Source organism: Geotrypetes seraphini, chromosome 11, assembly GCF_902459505.1.
Source record: "Geotrypetes seraphini chromosome 11, aGeoSer1.1, whole genome shotgun sequence".
NCBI lineage: Eukaryota > Metazoa > Chordata > Amphibia > Gymnophiona > Dermophiidae > Geotrypetes > Geotrypetes seraphini.
This window is the reverse complement of record NC_047094.1, coordinates 122,132,354-122,150,506: the sequence shown is the minus strand read 5'-3', so window position 1 is coordinate 122,150,506 and position 18,153 is coordinate 122,132,354. Positions and strand designations below refer to the sequence as shown.

Here is an 18,153-nt window from a genome sequence, read left to right as displayed (position 1 = left end):
AATGATAGGAGGCTTGCGCAAGAAGACGTATGAGGAGAGACTGGAAGCCCTGAATATGTATACCCTAGAGGAAAGGAGGGACAGGGGAGATATGATTCAGACGTTCAAATACTTGAAGGGTATTAACGTAGAACAAAATCTTTTCCAGAGAAAGGAAAATGGTAAAACCAGAGGACATAATTTGAGGTTGAGGGGTGGTAGATTCAGGGGCAATGTTAGGAAATTCTATTTTACGGAGAGGGTGGTGGATGCCTGGAATGCGCTCCCAAGTGAGGTGGTGGAGAGGAAAACGGTGACTGAGTTCAAAGAAGCGTGGGATGAACACAGAGGATCTAGAATCAGAAAATAATATTAAATATTGAACAAAGACTAGTACTTGGCAGACTTGCACGGTTTGTGTCTGTATATGGCCTTTTGGGGGAGAATGGGTTGGAGAGGGCTTCAATGGCTGGGAGGGTTTAGATGGGATGGAGTAGGTTTTAATGGCGATTTCGGCAGTTGGAACCCAAGCACAGTACTGAGTAGAGCTTTGGATTCTTGCCCAGAAATAGCTAAGAAGAAAAAATTTAAAAAATTTAAATTGAATCAGGTTGGGCAGACTGGATGGACCATTCGGGTCTATCTGCCGTCATCTACTATGTTACTATGTTTTTACACTTTAACAGCACTTAAATTCTATCAAATTATATTATATGACAAATACATATATCATCCCCCCTGAAGGGGCATATACTTCTTGCAAGTTTATTCTATTCCTGATTTTGTTACATATGAAGACTGCTGCAAACAGTTTGCATTTGCCAAGAAGCTACAAGGTCTTTTCTTTTTGTGTTCTGAGCTCTGTATCTTACAACCTGTTCTGTAGCAGACTTGGTTTGCCAAGGTCATATCCTCCTCATGTTATGAACCCCACATCCTGTGTTTTAGCTGAGTGATTTTGCTTATTGTGAGTCAGGACTTAGATAAGAAACATTTGCTAGAACTTAGACAAAAAGACAGCATTATATGCCATAGTTATGGAAACTTCCCACTAAACCCCCCCCTTATGTTTGCTATCTCTTTCTAGCTGCTTTTATGTATCCTGTTACCAAATATGGTCTTAGCATCTATACTAAAAAGTGGTCAGACCAAGGGACTTGTTCCCAACGGGTGTCATCGGTTGAAGTTTTGAAGGCAGTAAGGTCGAGGAAAGTGGTGGTCTAGTGTATGTCCTTTTTCATGGGTTGGAGAAGAGGTAAGTGAGGGGAAACCTAGAGAGGTAAGGAAGTTGTTAAATTCGATCGTATCCTTGCTGTTGGTGTCATCAAGGTGGAGATTAATATCACCAACAATCAGTAGTCTTTGAAATTTAAGAAAGGCATTTGTAATAGCCTCAAAGATGAGACTGGAGGAGTTGTTCCAAGCGGTGGGTGGGCAGTATAGTAATAAGATGCCCAATGGGTGAGTGCGGAGTTCATCATTGACAGAGACAAGCATATATTCTAGAGAGGCATGAGTACCCTTCTCGAGGAGCTGGACGTCAAAGAAAGATTTGTAGAGCAGTGCCAGTCCACCTCCTTTTCGGTTGGATCTGGGGGAGAAGAGGCCTTGATAACCATGGTGGAGGAGTTCGTTTTGTGTAAAAAGATCATCTTTGGCGATCCATGATTCCGTGATGCACAGGAATCCAGGGTCGAACTCATCTAGAAGGTCCTTCAAGGACCGACTTCCCAGCAATACAATGGCTTGATATAAACCGACTCTACAAAAAATACAGCCAAGCATCATGCGACCTGAACAACTGTCCCACATATCTGATAACAAATGCCTCCCCCAAATTTAGAGCTCCCCTCATGCAATGGGTACAAACTACGCTCACGGAAGGTCAATTCCCACAGGACCTAGGTGAGATCATAATCACCCCAATTGTGAAAGATCACAAAGTCCCAATAGATATCCCCTCCAACTACAGACCCATCGCTTCAATACACGTTAAACTAATAGGACTAGTTGCACAATACCTCACTAACTACCTGGAAGACCACAACCTACTTCACCACTCACAATCAGGGTTCAGAACCAACCATAGCATGGAGTTACTACTAGTAACTCTACTAGACACAGCCCGACAGCACCTTAGCAAAGGCAGAAGGATGTTGATAATTCAACTTGATCTCTCTGCTGCATTTGACTTGGTAGACCACACCATACTACTACAGATACTAGAAGCCATAGGGATCTCAGGCAGTGTGTACAACTGGTTCCAAGGATTCCTTAAATCAAGAACATACAGAGTAAAGACAAACGATCTTAAATCAGACCCCTGGTCTAACTCTTATGGAGTACCACAAGGGTCACCACTGTCGCCAATGCTCTTAAACCTCTTTATATCCTCCCTTGGGACCACTCTAGATAACCTAGAGGTAACATTATTCAGCTATGCAGACGACATCACCATTCTTCTCCCCTTCGACTCACCTGATCACACTTCAACAGAAAAACTGAAAAAAAACACTAGAAGCAGTGGAAAAATGGATGATAGACCACAAATTGAAGCTGAACTCGGACAAAACAAAATTTCTACTGCTTGAAAAGGCCAAAACCCCATCCATTACAGAATTAGAAATAAATGCCACCAAATACCCTATACAGTCCGCTCTTAAACTTCTAGGAGTGATGATAGATAGATGCTGCACAATGCAGGTCCAAATCAGCAAGACTACCCAGAAAGTCTTTTTAATCATGCGCAATCTACGAAAAATAAGAAAATTCTTCGACAAAGAGCAATATAGGCTCACTAGTATTTTAGCCCGTTACATTAACGGGTGCTAGCTGTCTGTCTTTCTTTCCCCTCCCACTTCCCTGTGCAGCAGCCACAGCAGCATTCCCTCTCCCTCCATGTCCCTGTGCAGCAGCATTTCACCCACCCTACTTCCCTGTACAGCAGCATTTCGATCCCCCCCCCACTTCCCTGTGCAGCAGCAGCATTCCCTCCCCCCACACCACTTCTCTGTGCAGCAGTAGCGTTTCCCTTACCCCCCCTTCCCGCGATCCCGACAAACCTGCTGATTCCAGCAGCGTGTGCAGCACTCTACACACGCTGCTTCGGGGCCTTCTACTGCCCTGATTTACTCTGGCACGTCCATGATGACATCATCAAAGACGCGGCAAAGCAAATCAGGGCAGTAGAAGGCCCCGAAGCAGTATGTGTAGAGTGCTGCACATGCTGCTGGAATCGGCAGTTTTGGAGTCGGGACCGCAAAGAACGTAGAGGCTGGAGTGTTTTTTCGGCGCTTCCCTTTCTGCCCTGCGAGGTGTTGCCGCGGCTCCTCTCGATCCACGCCAGCGTCGGAAGCCTTCTCCGCCGTTGGTGAGAGGAGCTGAATATTGGGGAGAGCAGGGAGTCCAGTGCTGGCGGCCAGTCCTATCGGCGAGTGTGGGTAGGTGCTGGGAAGAAGGCTGGGGACTCGCGCATGCACACTCCTGCGGCCACAGACCTACATACGGATCATGGAAGTACGCAGTTAAGAGTGCGCATGCGTGGCTAGGGTTTTATTATATAGATAGTCCAATCCCTAGTCCTAGGTCTAGTGGACTATTGCAACATCCTCTACCTACCATGCCCGCAAACATGATAAAACAATTACAGACTGTACAAAACACAGCCCTCAGATTGATCTATTCACTAACCAAATTTGACCACATCACCACTGCCTACCTAGACTCACACTGGCTACCTATACAAGCATGAATTCAATTCAAATTATACTGTCTACTATTCAAAGTAATAAATGGCACTGCCCCCACTTACCTAAACAATCGCCTAAATTGGAACCATTTAACTAGACAAAGGAGAACTCAGACCCCATTTACCTACCCCCCATTCAAAGGTACTCAGCGCAAGATGTATGACAACCTACTAGTGACGCAAGCAGCAAAACTTGACCACTCCATCTCCAACATGCTGACAAGAACAAGCGACTTCAAATCATTTCGAAAAGAAATCAAAACCCTGCTATTCAAAAAATTTATCTAGATATCAAAACTCATCCCCTTGTCCATCCCCTCTCTTGTAAATTTCCCTCAAAGTCTCTACCACTCTTGTAATTTTCTCTTCAAAGTCTCAATCATGTAAACAGCTCCCTAAATTGTAATTTTCCTGGAAATGTCCAGTTATCTTCTTTTGTAATCCGCCTAGAACTGCAAGGCACTGGCGGAATAGAAGTCACTAATGTAATGGTTGACAGTAGCTAGCATATATTCTAATGATGTATCACTACCATTTTCGAGAAGCTGTATATCAAAAAATGATTTATAGAGAAGTGCCAGTCCGCCTCCTTTCCGGCAATTTCTGGAAGAGAAAATGCCTTGGTAACCATGGGAACAGAGTTCATTTTGTGTAAATAAATCATCTTTTGCAATCCAAGATTCAGTAATACACAAGAATCCAGGATCAAAATCCCCTAGTAAATCATTTAATACTCGAGTCTTGTTGCATGATCTAGCATTGCAATATAATATCGGGACTGGACAAGTTGGTAGTACAATATTCTTTTACAAAGTTTCCTTTCATTCAACCCCCTTTATCAATGGCCTTCAGCTTAATTCAGTATTAATCAGAAAGTACAGCCTATTGTAAAACCTATTGTTGAACAAAAAGTTACCATTTATCAGAACGTTACTGCACGATACGTTTAACTAGATACTGCATTTATCAGAACGTTACTGCACGATACGTTTAACTAGATACTGCATGACAAATCTAGCCAGTGTTAAGGCCAAAAGTATACTGCACAAACCAAGCTAGTGCTAAGACCAAACGTATAGCTAGAAGTATACCTAGCTACTGCGCGACAAATCACTTGCCGGTAGTGCAATACTCCGGTGATTCAGCATCAGATATCACATAGCTAGCTAACGCATAGCGAGCACACAGCGAATGGACTAACCACCACCCAGCAGGAAAAACAACAACCAACACAAGCAGGAGAACCAACCAACTCACACCAACAACCGAAATACAAACCCAAGTATAAAAAAAAAAAAGACCAAGAATGGCAGGGAAGACGAGAAGTACCAAGACTACAATCAAGATAAACCCCCTAGCTGCCGAAGAGATCCAGATGAAGGCCACAGTCTCCGTGCAGACTGAGGAAGACCCCCCCGATGGACGGCAGAGATCTCTGTACAGACCGAAGCTGACCCCCACCTGAAGACTTCAGTCTCTGTGCAGATGGAAGAGGACACCCAGCAACAGCTCAACGGAGACATCCTACAGGAACTGACAAGTCTGAGGGAAGAAGTGCAGTGGCTAACAAGTATCCGAGAGAGCGAGGCATTCATCGATGGATTCCTCCTAGAACTATCTCAGGTTTCCGAGCAAGGGCAAGAAGTCAGGCCCGCAGCATTGGAAGTATCGGCTGGGGTACAAGAAGACACTAGAGACAATGACACCTGGCAACTAGTCACATCTGCAAGCAAACACAGACGGTGGTCCTCCTCCTCTAGATTATCTTCAAGCAAGCACAGCAACCTCACATCAATTCCACAGATCACCCTGAGCAACAGATTTCAGCTCCTACAAGAAAGACCCGCCAGCAGAACTCAGGAGGACATTCAGGAAGTCATCCAGGAGTGCAATCTAGAAACCCGGCAGACGACCCCAACTCAAGAAGCAACAAATCAGTACCCCCCCCCCCAAGAAGCGCAGAGTAGTTGTCATCGGGGACTCTATGCTGCGGGGAACCGAAGGACCGGTATGCAGACCTGATCTACAAGCAAGAGAGGTCTGCTGTCTACCAGGAGCCAAGATCTGGGATGTGAATACCTGCATAGGAAAAATAATCAAGGCCCAAGACCACTACCCAATGACCCTCATCCACATTGAGACAAATGACACCGCCAGGAACTCCCCGGAGAAGATACAGGAAGACTTCAGAGCCCTAGGAGAGAAACTGAAGCAAATGGAAACGCAGGTGGTCTTCTCCTCCATCCTACCGGAAAGAGACAAAGGGAGAGCCAGAGAAGAACGGATCAAGAGGACTAACGAGTGGCTAAGGGAATGGTGCAAGGAGATGAACTTCGGCTTCCTGTACCATAGAAGGGCACTTCAAGGACTGCAGGGGCCTGATGGGCTACACCTAACCAGAAGAGGGAAGACCGTCCTGGGATGACGCCTGGCTCACTTGCTCCAGAAGGCTTTAAACTAAGTGAGCCGGGGGAGGGAACCCAAGCTCATATAAGTTGGGTAAGTAACTTGGAGGTAAGGAATCACGCAAATACTAAAGGGGACAGAGGGAGAGAAGAAGGCAGAGCGAAAGACAGGGACTTAGTATCTGAGGTAAGCAATCAAGTCGGTAGAGTGGGAGACAAAGGGAGAGATGGAGACTCCATCTTGGGGTCAGTGGGGAAAACTTGCATGGACAGGAGGTCAGGGGGAAGAAATCGCTTGGACACTGAAGGAGACCGAGGCATCAGAAGGGGTGACAAAGGCAAGATTGAAGGGGACAAACTATCTCATTCAGAAAACAAAGGCAAGACTGAAGGGGACAAACTATCTCATTCAGAAAACACTCCGCACAAAAAGAAAGAATGAACAGCCATGTATGCTAATGCCCGTAGCTTAGGCAACAAAATACTAGAACTGGAAACAGAAATGAGAAATACTGACCTTGATGTAGTGGCGATATCAGAAACATGGTTCTCTGAGTCCCACAGATGGGATATGGTCATACCAGGATATAACTTACTCCGTCGAGACAGAGAGGGCAAATCAGGAGGAGGGGTAGCTCTGTACATTAGAGAAGACATCAAAGTTACTAAAATCACAGACATCAAGTATACGGGAGAGTCCCTCTGGGTGAACCTTGCCAGGGGCAATAACCAATGCATGTATCTGGGTGTTGTATACAGACCACCTAGACAAAAGGAGCAAGCAGACGAACTAATGGAAGACATTGAGACCATCACACTGCGTGGGGATACAGTGCTGGTGGGAGTCTTCAATATGCCCGATGTGGACTGGAACAAACCTTCCGTAAAACCAGCGGCAGCAAGAGGATACTAGCCTCCATGCGAGGAGCATGCCTCAAGCAGATGGTATTGGAACCACCAGGGATCAGGCAATCCTGGACCTATTGCTCACCAATGCTGAGTGTCACAGAGGTATCGGTGGGAGACACCTTGGCATCCAGTGATCACAACATGGTGTGGTTCCACCTCAAGAAAGGAACCACTAGGTCAAATACGTCGACTAAGGTACTAAAAGGGACTTAATTTCAGAGCATGGGGGACTACGTCTACAAAGTGCTGCAAAATCAAAGCACAACGGACAATGTAGAGAAACTATGGTCAACCCTGAAATCTACCCTGCTAGATGCAACCAATATATACATAAAAACCGTGAGCAAACAGACCACAGTGGTTCTCCGCGGAGATCTCAGAACTGGTAAAGCAAAAAATAAAAAGCGTTCGTTATCTACAAACAATCATAGCAACCGGAAGCTAAAGAAACTTATATGGCTAAATCCAGAAAAGTTAAAACGACAGTCAGAGAGGCTAAACTCCGGATGGAAGAAAACATAGCTAGGCAGGTAAAGAAAGGGGAGAAATCCTTTTTTAAATACGTTAGCAACAGGAAGAAGAACATAAGCGGTATTGGGCGCCTAAAGAAACCTGACGGCAACTTTACAGACTCGGACACAGACAAAGCAGAAATACTCAACAACTACTTCTGTTCAGTCTTCACCTGCGAAGCGCCAGGATCCAGTCCTCAGCTACAGACAAGGGGGGTTCGGAAGACCCATTCCGGGACATGGAATTTACTGCAAGCGAAGTCTACCATGAGCTATCAAAAATAAAAGTGAACAAAGCTATGGGCCCGGACAATCTACACCCTAGAGTACTTCGAGAATTGAGTGATATCCTGGCAGAGCCGTTGGCCGTGCTCTTCAATCTTTCCCTAAGCAAGGGAAAAGTACCACTGGACTGGAAAACTGCCAACGTTATCCCGCTCCACAAAAAGGGAGGTAGTCAATGTTGGAAGATTGTGGCTGTGGACAGCCAGGCACATTGGCTGGAATTTTGGGTAGCTTCATGGACATCATGGAGCTTAGCTTGGAAAGGATGTCATTAAGCTCTGAGATTTATCTGCCATCCCTGTAGTCCAGAAGTGCAACAGCTTCAGGAAACATGGTGCAGCAGGAAGTGTCCACCTCTGATTTAGCTGTCTCTGCTGGAGGGACTTCTGCTGCCATTTCCTTGCCAAGTGGATTGGTTGAGACAGCTATTTGGGGAGCTTCTGTTGTTGCCCACGGAGCAGGGAAGTTATCTACAATGCCTTCTGGAAAACCCCAGAGGTGTTGGATTATCAGCAGAGGTAACAATGAAGTTAATATGGGAAGCATTTTAGAGCTTGGACAGGTCCTATTAGATACTGTCTTCTCAATTTTCTAAATGCAATGCAGATTTTTCTACACAACTTGAGACTCAGGCTCAGGCCTACAGCTGGCATGCTTTCATATGAATTTAACTTGAATTTCTCAAGTCATCTATGGAACTGATATCAGGGAAGTCAACTCTTGTGATCACTTTTGTGTTGGAGCCTGACCATAACTTGGTGCTGAAGTAATTCTTCAGGGGTATGACCAGATGGGGTATTTATGACTGAATTATAATTTTTCCTGACTTGTGTTACCAGTGACCCAAGTTATAAGCTTTTTGGTCTTGAGGCCAAGGGTTTTGGCTCTACTTAGGACATTTTTTAATTTCCTTCACGTTGTTTTGTAATTTTTGAGTCTAAAACATATTTGTTTCTGGAACTGAAACAACTTCTGGAATTTTGATTGTTAAGTAAGTCCAGTAGTTTCTAATACTTAACAATAGGACCTTAACTGGCTGTTCTATAAACTGCTGTGCATATCTTTATAAAGGCTATATATTTCTTTTCCTTTATTCTTGTGTAATTGTTACTCTCCAATTATGGGCTAACGTATAATATTAAATATTTTCTTTTCATCTTTAATATATTTGATCTTATTTCATGCCTTTATCTGAATGTGACAAAGTTTCATAAATAATTAAAAAAAAAAAAAAAGTGCACAGCAGATGCCACATCAATCCCACATCTTTCTGAAGCCTACTTCTGTTTTATTCTTCACTGCCCAGTCTAGGAGGGCTTTCCATTCTTCTACCAACCTTTCTGTGAATAAATATTTCCTGAGCTCCTTGTTCTAGAACTTGGAACCAGGCAGAATTTTCCTCTAGCCATCTGCTACTAGTAAGGGAGATTTTAATAGCACCTGTTTTATTTCAGACTGGAAAAATCTGACAAGCAGAAGGTAGCAGACATTTCTGAAGTATCTCTCAGCAGTGAGATACCGTATATTGCAAATGGTGAAACAGAGCTAGAAACTCGCTAAAAAAAGCAGGGGGGAGGAGGCAACTTCATTCATTAGCAATAGATAAATAAAGGATCAAAGTGAGCCTGAAGCTAATGCATAAAAAAAGAAGAGAATGCAATTAAAAAGCTCTAAAACAGGGGTTCTCAACTCATTCCTCAGGACCATGGCAGGATTAACCAATAGGACAAGTAGGTATGTGCCTAGGGCCCGAAATGGTCAGGGGGGCCCCGATGAAGGAGGGCATCAACATTGTTTTTTCCAAACGGCGATGGACCCCTCCAGCATTGATCGGCAACACGGGCCCCACCCCAATCGGCAACACAGCCCCCCCCCCCCCATTGACGTAAAGTAAGACAAGCAAGCAACGTGGGTAAGAAAGGCAACGGGAACTGTAATTGTGCAAGTGGTGCTGCTTGCCCAAAGCTTCCCTCTGACGCAGCTTCCTGTTTCCGTCTGGTCGCATGGTGGGGTGGGGCGGAGCAGGGGGGGGTCCAGTGTACTTGTGTGCCTAGGGGCCCTCGACGAATTAATCCTGCCCTGCTCAGGACACACCCAGCCGGTCAGGTTTTCAGGATTTGAATGCAAATTTATCTCATGCATATTCACTATAGATATCCTGAAAACCTGACTGGCTGGGTGTGTCCTGAGGACAAGGTTGAAAACCCTTCTCTAAACTACCGGTAATCTTTCTGTTTGCTATGTTACTATGTTTGTCTAAAATGTATTGAAGGATTACAAAAAATTTCAGAAACCAATGAGAGTACCTTAGGGCTAACAACTGAGAAAGCCAGAGTTCAAATCCTGTTGTCATTCTTTTGTGACCTTGAGCAAGTCACTTTATTCTCCTTCATCAGGTACCAATTTAGATTCTAAGACAAGTCCTCAGGCACACAGAACTACCTATTGGAATTTAATTTCAAAACATTTCACAAAAAAATGCAGTAGCAGCACAAAGAAAACAAAAAGAACAGACGTGTTCATGTGTGTGTGTGTGCATGTCGGTCTGTCTATGTACATTTTAATGCGCACAACATACTGTATGTACCCTTTATCGCAGGCATGCGGAAAGAGTTTCTAGAATGAACGGAACATTTGTCCAATCTTAATTCAAACGGACCTTTTACATCAAAAGCAACATATCTTTTATAAATGTGAAGCTAAACAGTTTCTGGTCTTTAAACTGAAATTGAAAATCTGTAGGATATGGGGGATAGGGGTATTCCCTGCCACACGACAGCTCTAAATAAAGCAGGATTAACTTCGGCTAAAACAATAATTTACAAAAAAAAAACCAACCACGGGCATAAAAGGAGGTTCTAGCTCTGGCCTTGGCATCAAGCCGCACCTTCCTCCATGCACGCTGGGGAGCAGCCTGCAGTGAGCGATTTCCCCGGACTCCATCATGGAAAGAGCAACATGGAGAGGAGAATTGGGGCTGAACCTCTTTTTTCAGTTCCTTTGGTGCAGTAGCATCGCAACCCATCTGCAGCAGAGAATCAAGGAGAAGCAGACGTCCATCGGACACTTACCTGGGCTCCTGGCCCTGCAAAACAGGGGGAGCTTCCCCTTTAGGGAGCTGATCCTGCCTATAGAAAGCCTCCGTGGCTCAGGGATTTGAGCTACCTCCCGGCCGACTGTGCATCATGACGCTGCTGGAGGATCCCAGGGACCCGCAGCGCTTCTGCTGCTCTGCTCGCAGGCACCTGCGTAATGCAGGCTCGGGCGTCCTTAAAGCCATAGACGCAGAATTGTGAGGGGATTTTTCAGCAACTCACCTTAACCAGGAAAGAGGAACAGGACGCGTCCTCCCCCCTCTTAATCGGCAGTCCCAGAGCCGCAAAGGGACATTAGGATTGTTTATTTTCTCCCTACAGTATCCTGTAATGTACATCTTACTGCAGCTGAACGTCATGATCATTTATAGAGTTTGGAAATTTTTAAAAACATATTTTACAGTACCTATAATCAGTGGCGTACCTAGGGTATGTGGCACCCGGGGCCCATCATTTTTTGACACCCCCCCCCCCCCCCTCATGTAAATTTTTTTTTTTTTTTTTTTTTTTGCAATAACCATGAAATGGAATAAATGGTCAGAATAGAAACAGGCAGTGAAAATTTTCTTTTTTTTTTTTCAAAGTATTTTTATTGAGAATGGCAAAAGGTCCAGACAAGCAACCATGGTCTGTACAGAAACTTATACATTATCAAAAAGAACACAGAATGAGAGTAACAGCAACAACAAGCATGAACAAGCCTCTCCCAAGAGAAAATTGCCAATGAGAGGCATAGCAATACACAACAAAAGGCCAAAACTTGGGGCAAGCAAACAAATCCCACCCCAGAACCCACAAGAATAATAAGCCGGACTAGACCCTCAGCCATATTTTATAATGAAAAAAACCCCCACAAGCAACAACACCCAGACCGCTCACCAGACACACCAATCCGCACAACAAGCACCCAAGAAACACCCAGCCACCACCCAGACAAAACTACCAGACACACCTACCCCACCAAGCCCAGACCCAACCCCCCCTCCCCAGAGAGTGCAAGCGCAAAGTGGACCGTGAAAAGGGCAGCTGCAGAAGTGGAAAGCCCCAGATAAGTAGGTTAGCTAAAGAAAGCCCACAGATAGAAGAAATCAGGATAACAGAAGTTCCAACAAATGCTCCCACAGAAAATTTTCTTTTATTGAACCTCATTTATGTAACCATTATTCCAAACATAACATAACATAAATTATGTCTGAATTGTCATGACATCAGAAGTACATATGGAGTAGTTGCAGGTGAGGCTTGGGACAGTTCTGATTATGTTAGTTTGGTTTTATGTGTTTTTTTAATAGAAGGGTTTTTATTTCTTTTTTTAAGGTTTTGTAGTTTGTGGTCGAGGTCAATAGGTTGTAGAGTTGGGGGTCAAGTGTTGCAGCTCGAATGGCTAGGAGGTTGTCGAACAGTTTTTTTCTTTTGACGTTTTTGGTTGGAGGGTGTGTGAATGGTGCGTGAGTTCTCCTATGTCTGTTTGAAGTGGATTGAATTATTTAGCTGAAGAAATTAGTTACCCCCCCCCCCATTCCACACACATTAATTCTCTTCCATTTTTGTTCCCATTATAAAAAAACACTGATAAGTTCCCAGGAAAAAAATACATTAAAATAAGAAGTGAAAACAAAGGCCCCTACAGATGAGAACATAACATAAGAATAGCCTAACTGGGTCACACCAATGGTCCATCATGCCCAGTAGCCCATTCTCATGGTAGCCAATAGTGCTGCCCGATTCAGAGAAAAATATTTCATTCGATCCGATTCACCCTGTTGAATCGATTTTTCGATTAGATTCACTGTTAATGACACCGCTTTTTAAGTTTAAACAAAGTATAACAATAAATTTCACAACAACAATAAATTTCACAAAGTACTTTAAAAAAAAAAAATCACATTTTTCCATTAAAGCAGTTCTGGAGACATTTGCTTGAACAGTCTTTTTTCCCAGTCCATAAGCAAGCAATATGAAAAAGATTTCCTTAATTATCTACTCAAACATTTTTGCTATTTACTTTCATTGTACCTAGACTATTATTCAGTAGAAAAAATTTAGTTTGTTCAATCAAGCAGAACATTCACTCATAGAAGTCCAATGTCCACACAGGATTTGATTGAACAAACAAATTTTTTCTACTGAATAATAGTTTAGGTATACTGAATAGCAAAAATGTTAAAGCCACACAGAAAAGCAGTAAAAGTCAATAGGTTCTCCAAGTGGGAACAACTGAGTGCACCAATCCAGGGCAAGCAGACGCTTCCCCCATGTCTTAATAACAGACAATGGACTTTTCCTCCAGGAATTTGTCCAAACCTTTCTTAAAACCAGCTACGCTATCTACTTTTAACATAACTTCTGGCCACTTCATTTTTAAGCTTAGATCTTTCCTTCCAAACAGAGACCTTGCTAGATGTCAAATACAGCACAAGGTAACTTCACATGGACTTAACTGTGCAGGAAATGAATCTCCTCATACACCCACCATATAGTGCAAAAATGTGCAAAGGTCTGTTTTTTTCTTTCGATCACTACATAGCCTAATGCTACACAAGCAGCGCTGTTACAAACATATTCTGAAGGTCAATGCTAAGGTTGACAAAGTTTCCTTCCTTGGACCAGAAGGAGATACTGACAAACCACTGGAAGAGATTCTAAAACAACTACCCAGAAATAACACCCAAAGACCCACTCAGTGTGTGAACCAGTTGAGTGGAGTGGACTAACTGGGGGTGGAAATGGGCCCAGAGTTTGCTCAGCAGAATTTCCCAGACTACCTCTTCCTCTCAACACACTGACATGCTACCACCACCACCAACACTAGGAACACCTCACCGAGTATGCCAGCAATGCTTATAAACTTTATAAAACACATTATTATATTTTCTTATAAAGCATATATTTTAACTGAACTCAGCCTTGCCATTCACAAAAATAGAAAAGTTCCCATTTCAAGCTGTCTCATGTACACTTTTCAAATCTAACATATTGTAATCACAAAACAGAAAATAAAATTATTTTTTCTACCTTTTGTTCTCTGATCAATATTCAAATCTTGTTGGTCCCAGGCTCTTGTTGTCTTGCTTGCCAGGGTCTCCTTTCTCCGTGCTAACCATCCGTCTGCCATCTCTGTTCTCCCCTTCCGTTTCCCTTCCCTCTCCCGGAGATCTGGCATCTTTCCTTTTTTTTGTCTCCATCCACAGATTCACCTTTTCTCAACTCCCCACCACCCCAGGATCCACCATCTCTCCCTTTCTGTTCCCAACTATCCTCCTATCCAGTATCTCTATCCCCCCTCCACACCATCCCCTGTTTCCAAGTTCTCTCCCTTTCTGTTCCTTCCCTCCCTAAATCCCATTATGCACCATCTCTCTCCCACTCCTCTGTTTTTAGACCCATTATTTCTAACCCCCAAAGTCTGGCATATGCACGTATCTTTGAACCCCCCCTTCCCTCTCTCCCTCTGTGTACTTTTACACCAGGACCCCCCTCCCCCGAAGGTCTGTCCCCCCTCCGAAGGGCTACACCCCACCCCTGAAGACCTGCACCCCCCGAAGGACTTTACCTCCCACCCGAAGGTCTGTCCCCCTCTGAAGGCCTAAACCCCACCCCTGAAGGCCTGCACCCTCCCCGAAGGATTGTACCCCCCACCCGAAGGTCTGTCCCTCCCTGAAGGCCTGCACCCATCCCGAAGGCCTGCACCCACCCCGAATGCCTGCACCCACCCCGAAGGCCTGCACCCACCCCGAAGGCCTGCACCCCCGAAGGCCTGTCCCCCCCCTTGAAGGCCTATCCCCCCTTAAAGGTCTGCCTGTCCCACCCCCTTGTAGGCCTGTCCCCCCTTAAAGGTCTGCCTGTCCCACCCCCTTGTAGGCCTGTCCCCCCCTTGAAGGCCTGACCCCCCCTTGAAGGCCTGCCTGCTTGTCCCCCCTTGAAGGCCTGTCCCCCCCTTGAAGGTTGGCACCCCCCCAAAGGCCTGCACCCCCTTGTAGGCCTGTCCCCCCCTTGAAGGCCTGCACCCCCCCTTGAAGGTTGGCACCCCCCCCAAAGGCCTGCACCCCCTTGAAGGTCGGCACCCCCCCTGAAGGCATGCACCCCCCCTGAAGGCCTGTCCCCCCTTGAAGGCCTGTCCCCCCCCTTGTAGGCCTGCGCCCCCTTGTAGGCCTGTCCCCCCCCCCTTGTAGGCCTGTCCCCCCCTTGAAGGCCTGCCTGCCTGTCCCCCCCTTGAAGGCCTGCACCCCCTTGAAGGTCTGCAACCCCCCCCCCCCGAAGACCTGCACCCCCCCTTGAAGGCCTGCCTGCCTGCCTGTCACCCCCCGCCCCCTTGAAAGTCTGCCTGCCCGCCCGCCCGCCCCACCCTGAAGGCCTGATGCCCCGACCCACCCCGAAGGACCATTCGCCCCCCTGGCCTCCCCGCACTACCTATGAAGCAGCCGCAGCAGGATCGCGACGTCAGCTATATTTGCGCTACTTAGGAGCTGCTTCCTGCGTCGCGGTCCCGCCCCCTCCTCTGACGTCAGAGGAGGGACGGGACCGCGGCGCAGGAAGCAGCGCCCAAGCAGCTGAGGGATTGCTGACGTCGCGATCCTGCTGCGGGCTGCTTCATAGGTGTGCTGGAAGGTCAGTGGGGCGAGCGGTCCTTCGGGCGTGGGGGGGGACTGAGCGGCAAGGCCGGGAACACCCCCTCAGGGCTGGTACCCGGGGCGGCCCGCCCCCCCCCGCACCCCCCTAGGTACGCCACTGCACCGAACCAAACTGATAGAAGGAGAATGAGCTTCTTCAGGGATCTGACCCAGTTCTAATACCTCTCCGTCTCCGTGCCGACCGACCCCCTCAAGGACCGACCCTTGGAAACATGTTTTCAGGCTTGGAATCCAGTTAAAAGGCAATAGACGCTCTGTCTATACCTGGGACCAAACTGAAAGAAATTTGTCCAGCCCTGGCAAGTTCAAACCCAACTCAAACCAAATTCTGCACTCCTGGGGAAGGGGGAGGTTTTGCTTCTGAGAAAGTGCTCCTTAGTACATCAGAATCTCTGTCTGCTTCTTGGCACCAGCACTGGAGAAATAATGAGACACCCTACTTTCTTTCTGCATGTGAAGCCATCTGGAGGGGGGGGGTGTGTGTTTGTGAGTACCAGAAGGCACTGCGAGGAAGGAACGGGGTATATTAGTAGATCTGTGTGTGATGGAGGGCACTAGGGCCAGCAGGAGTGAGGTACATAGTTAGAGCTGTAGAGGGGGGGGGGAGAAGGAGGGTGTCCCTATTGCAAGGGAGGAGTGAGGTTTTCCCTCGCCTTTTCTTCAGTCCTAAAGTTCACATTTTCTGGCTTTGGCTGCCTTCAGCAGTCATGCGACCGGGTAACAAAGCCCCCTGACCCTGCACGCTGTCTGATTCGGCTGCTGTTGAACAGTTTGCGTGCCGGAACCCTTCTCAGGCTGAGTGGAATTTGGGTTATGAGCTGCAGGGAGTGGTTGTGAATTTCTCCGTGAGAACCTTGTGCATCCTCCTCCAGCTTGAGTTCCGATCCTCCCCGAGGCTGACGTATTTCCTGTTGCCTCAGCTTTCAACAGCAATCTGACCTGGAGGAGGGGAGAACAAGGCCTGGGAATGCATTTATCTGAGTTTGGGGTTTAGGTTTCTGCCACTTGGTGCTGAATGTAAGACGCGCGCACGAGGACGCGCACGCGTAGACGTCCGCACGTAGACGCCCGCACTAGACGTCCCCACGTAGACGTCCGCACTAGACGTCCCCACGTAGACGTCCGCACTAGACGTCCCCACGTAGACGTCCGCACTAGACGTCCCCACGTAGACGTCCGCACTAGACGTCTAGTGCGGGCGTCTAGTGCGGACGTCTACGTGGGGACGTCTAGTGCGGACGTCTATTGCGGACGTCTATTGCGGACGTCTATTGCGGACGTCTAGTGGGGACGTCTATTGCGGACGTCTATTGCGGACGTCTAGTGGGGACGTCTATTGCGGGCGTCTAGTGGGGACGTCTATTGCGGACGTCTAGTGGGGACGTCTAGTGCGGGCGTCTAGTGGGGACGTCTAGTGCGGACGTCTATTGCGGACGTCTATTGCGGACGTCTAGTGGGGACGTCTATTGCGGACGTCTAGTGGGGACGTCTATTGCGGACGTCTATTGCGGACGTCTAGTGGGGACGTCTATTGCGGGCGTCTAGTGGGGACGTCTATTGCGGACGTCTAGTGGGGACGTCTAGTGCGGGCGTCTAGTGGGGACGTCTAGTGCGGACGTCTATTGCGGACGTCTAGTGCGGGCGTCTAGTGGGGACGTCTATTGCGGACGTCTAGTGGGGACGTCTATTGCGGACGTCTACGTGGGGACGTCTAGTGCGGACTCAAGCTGGAGGAGGATGCACAAGGTTCTCACGGAGAAATTCACAACCACTCCCTGCAGCTCATAACCCAAATTCCACTCAGCCTGAGAAGGGTTCCGGCACGCAAACTGTTCAACAGCAGCCGAATCAGACAGCGTGCAGGGTCAGGGGGGCTTTGTTACCCGGTCGCATGACTGCTGAAGGCAGCCAAAGCCAGAAAATGTGAACTTTAGGACTGAAGAAAAGGCGAGGGAAAACCTCACTCCTCCCTTGCAATAGGGACACCCTCCTTCTCCCCCCCCCCCCTCTACAGCTCTAACTATGTACCTCACTCCTGCTGGCCCTAGTGCCCTCCATCACACACAGATCTACTAATATACCCCGTTCCTTCCTCGCAGTGCCTTCTGGTACTCACAAACACACCCCCCCCCCTCCAGATGGCTTCACATGCAGAAAGAAAGTAGGGCGTCTCATTATTTCTCCAGTGCTGGTGCCAAGAAGCAGACAGAGATTCTGATGTACTAAGGAGCACTTTCTCAGAAGCAAAACCTCCCCCTTCCCCAGGAGTGCAGAATTTGGTTTGAGTTGGGTTTGAACTTGCCAGGGCTGGACAAATTTCTTTCAGTTTGGTCCCAGGTATAGACAGAGCGTCTATTGCCTTTTAACTGGATTCCAAGCCTGAAAACATGTTTCCAAGGGTCGGTCCTTGAGGGGGTCGGTCGGCACGGAGACGGAGAGGTATTAGAACTGGGTCAGATCCCCGACCCACCCCGAAGGACCATTCGCCCCCCTGGCCTCCCCGCACTACCTATGAAGCAGCCGCAGCAGGATCGCGACGTCAGCTATATTTGCGCTACTTAGGAGCTGCTTCCTGCGTCGCGGTCCCGC

At 47.1% G+C, this 18,153-nt stretch overlaps 1 protein-coding gene across 5 annotated transcripts in view; it reads right to left on the bottom strand.

Annotated features, from left to right (window-relative positions):
* The window catches only part of SNPH (syntaphilin), a 49,106-nt gene extending 37,871 nt beyond the window's left edge, over positions 1–11,235 (bottom strand). The window contains exon 1 of one of the 5 annotated variants that reach the window (XM_033914292.1): positions 11,156–11,235. Coding sequence is in view for 2 of the 5 variants with exons in the window: in XM_033914287.1 (XP_033770178.1) it covers positions 10,726–10,784 (59 nt within the window). In the remaining 3 variants the exon portion in view is untranslated. Of the gene's footprint in view, positions 1–10,144; positions 10,223–10,676; positions 10,797–10,909; positions 11,125–11,155 lie in introns of those variants that run through there. The other 4 variants (XM_033914289.1, XM_033914287.1, XM_033914290.1 and 1 more) reach the window with 4 other exon arrangements.
* Positions 11,236–18,153: the final 6,918 nt, after the last annotated feature.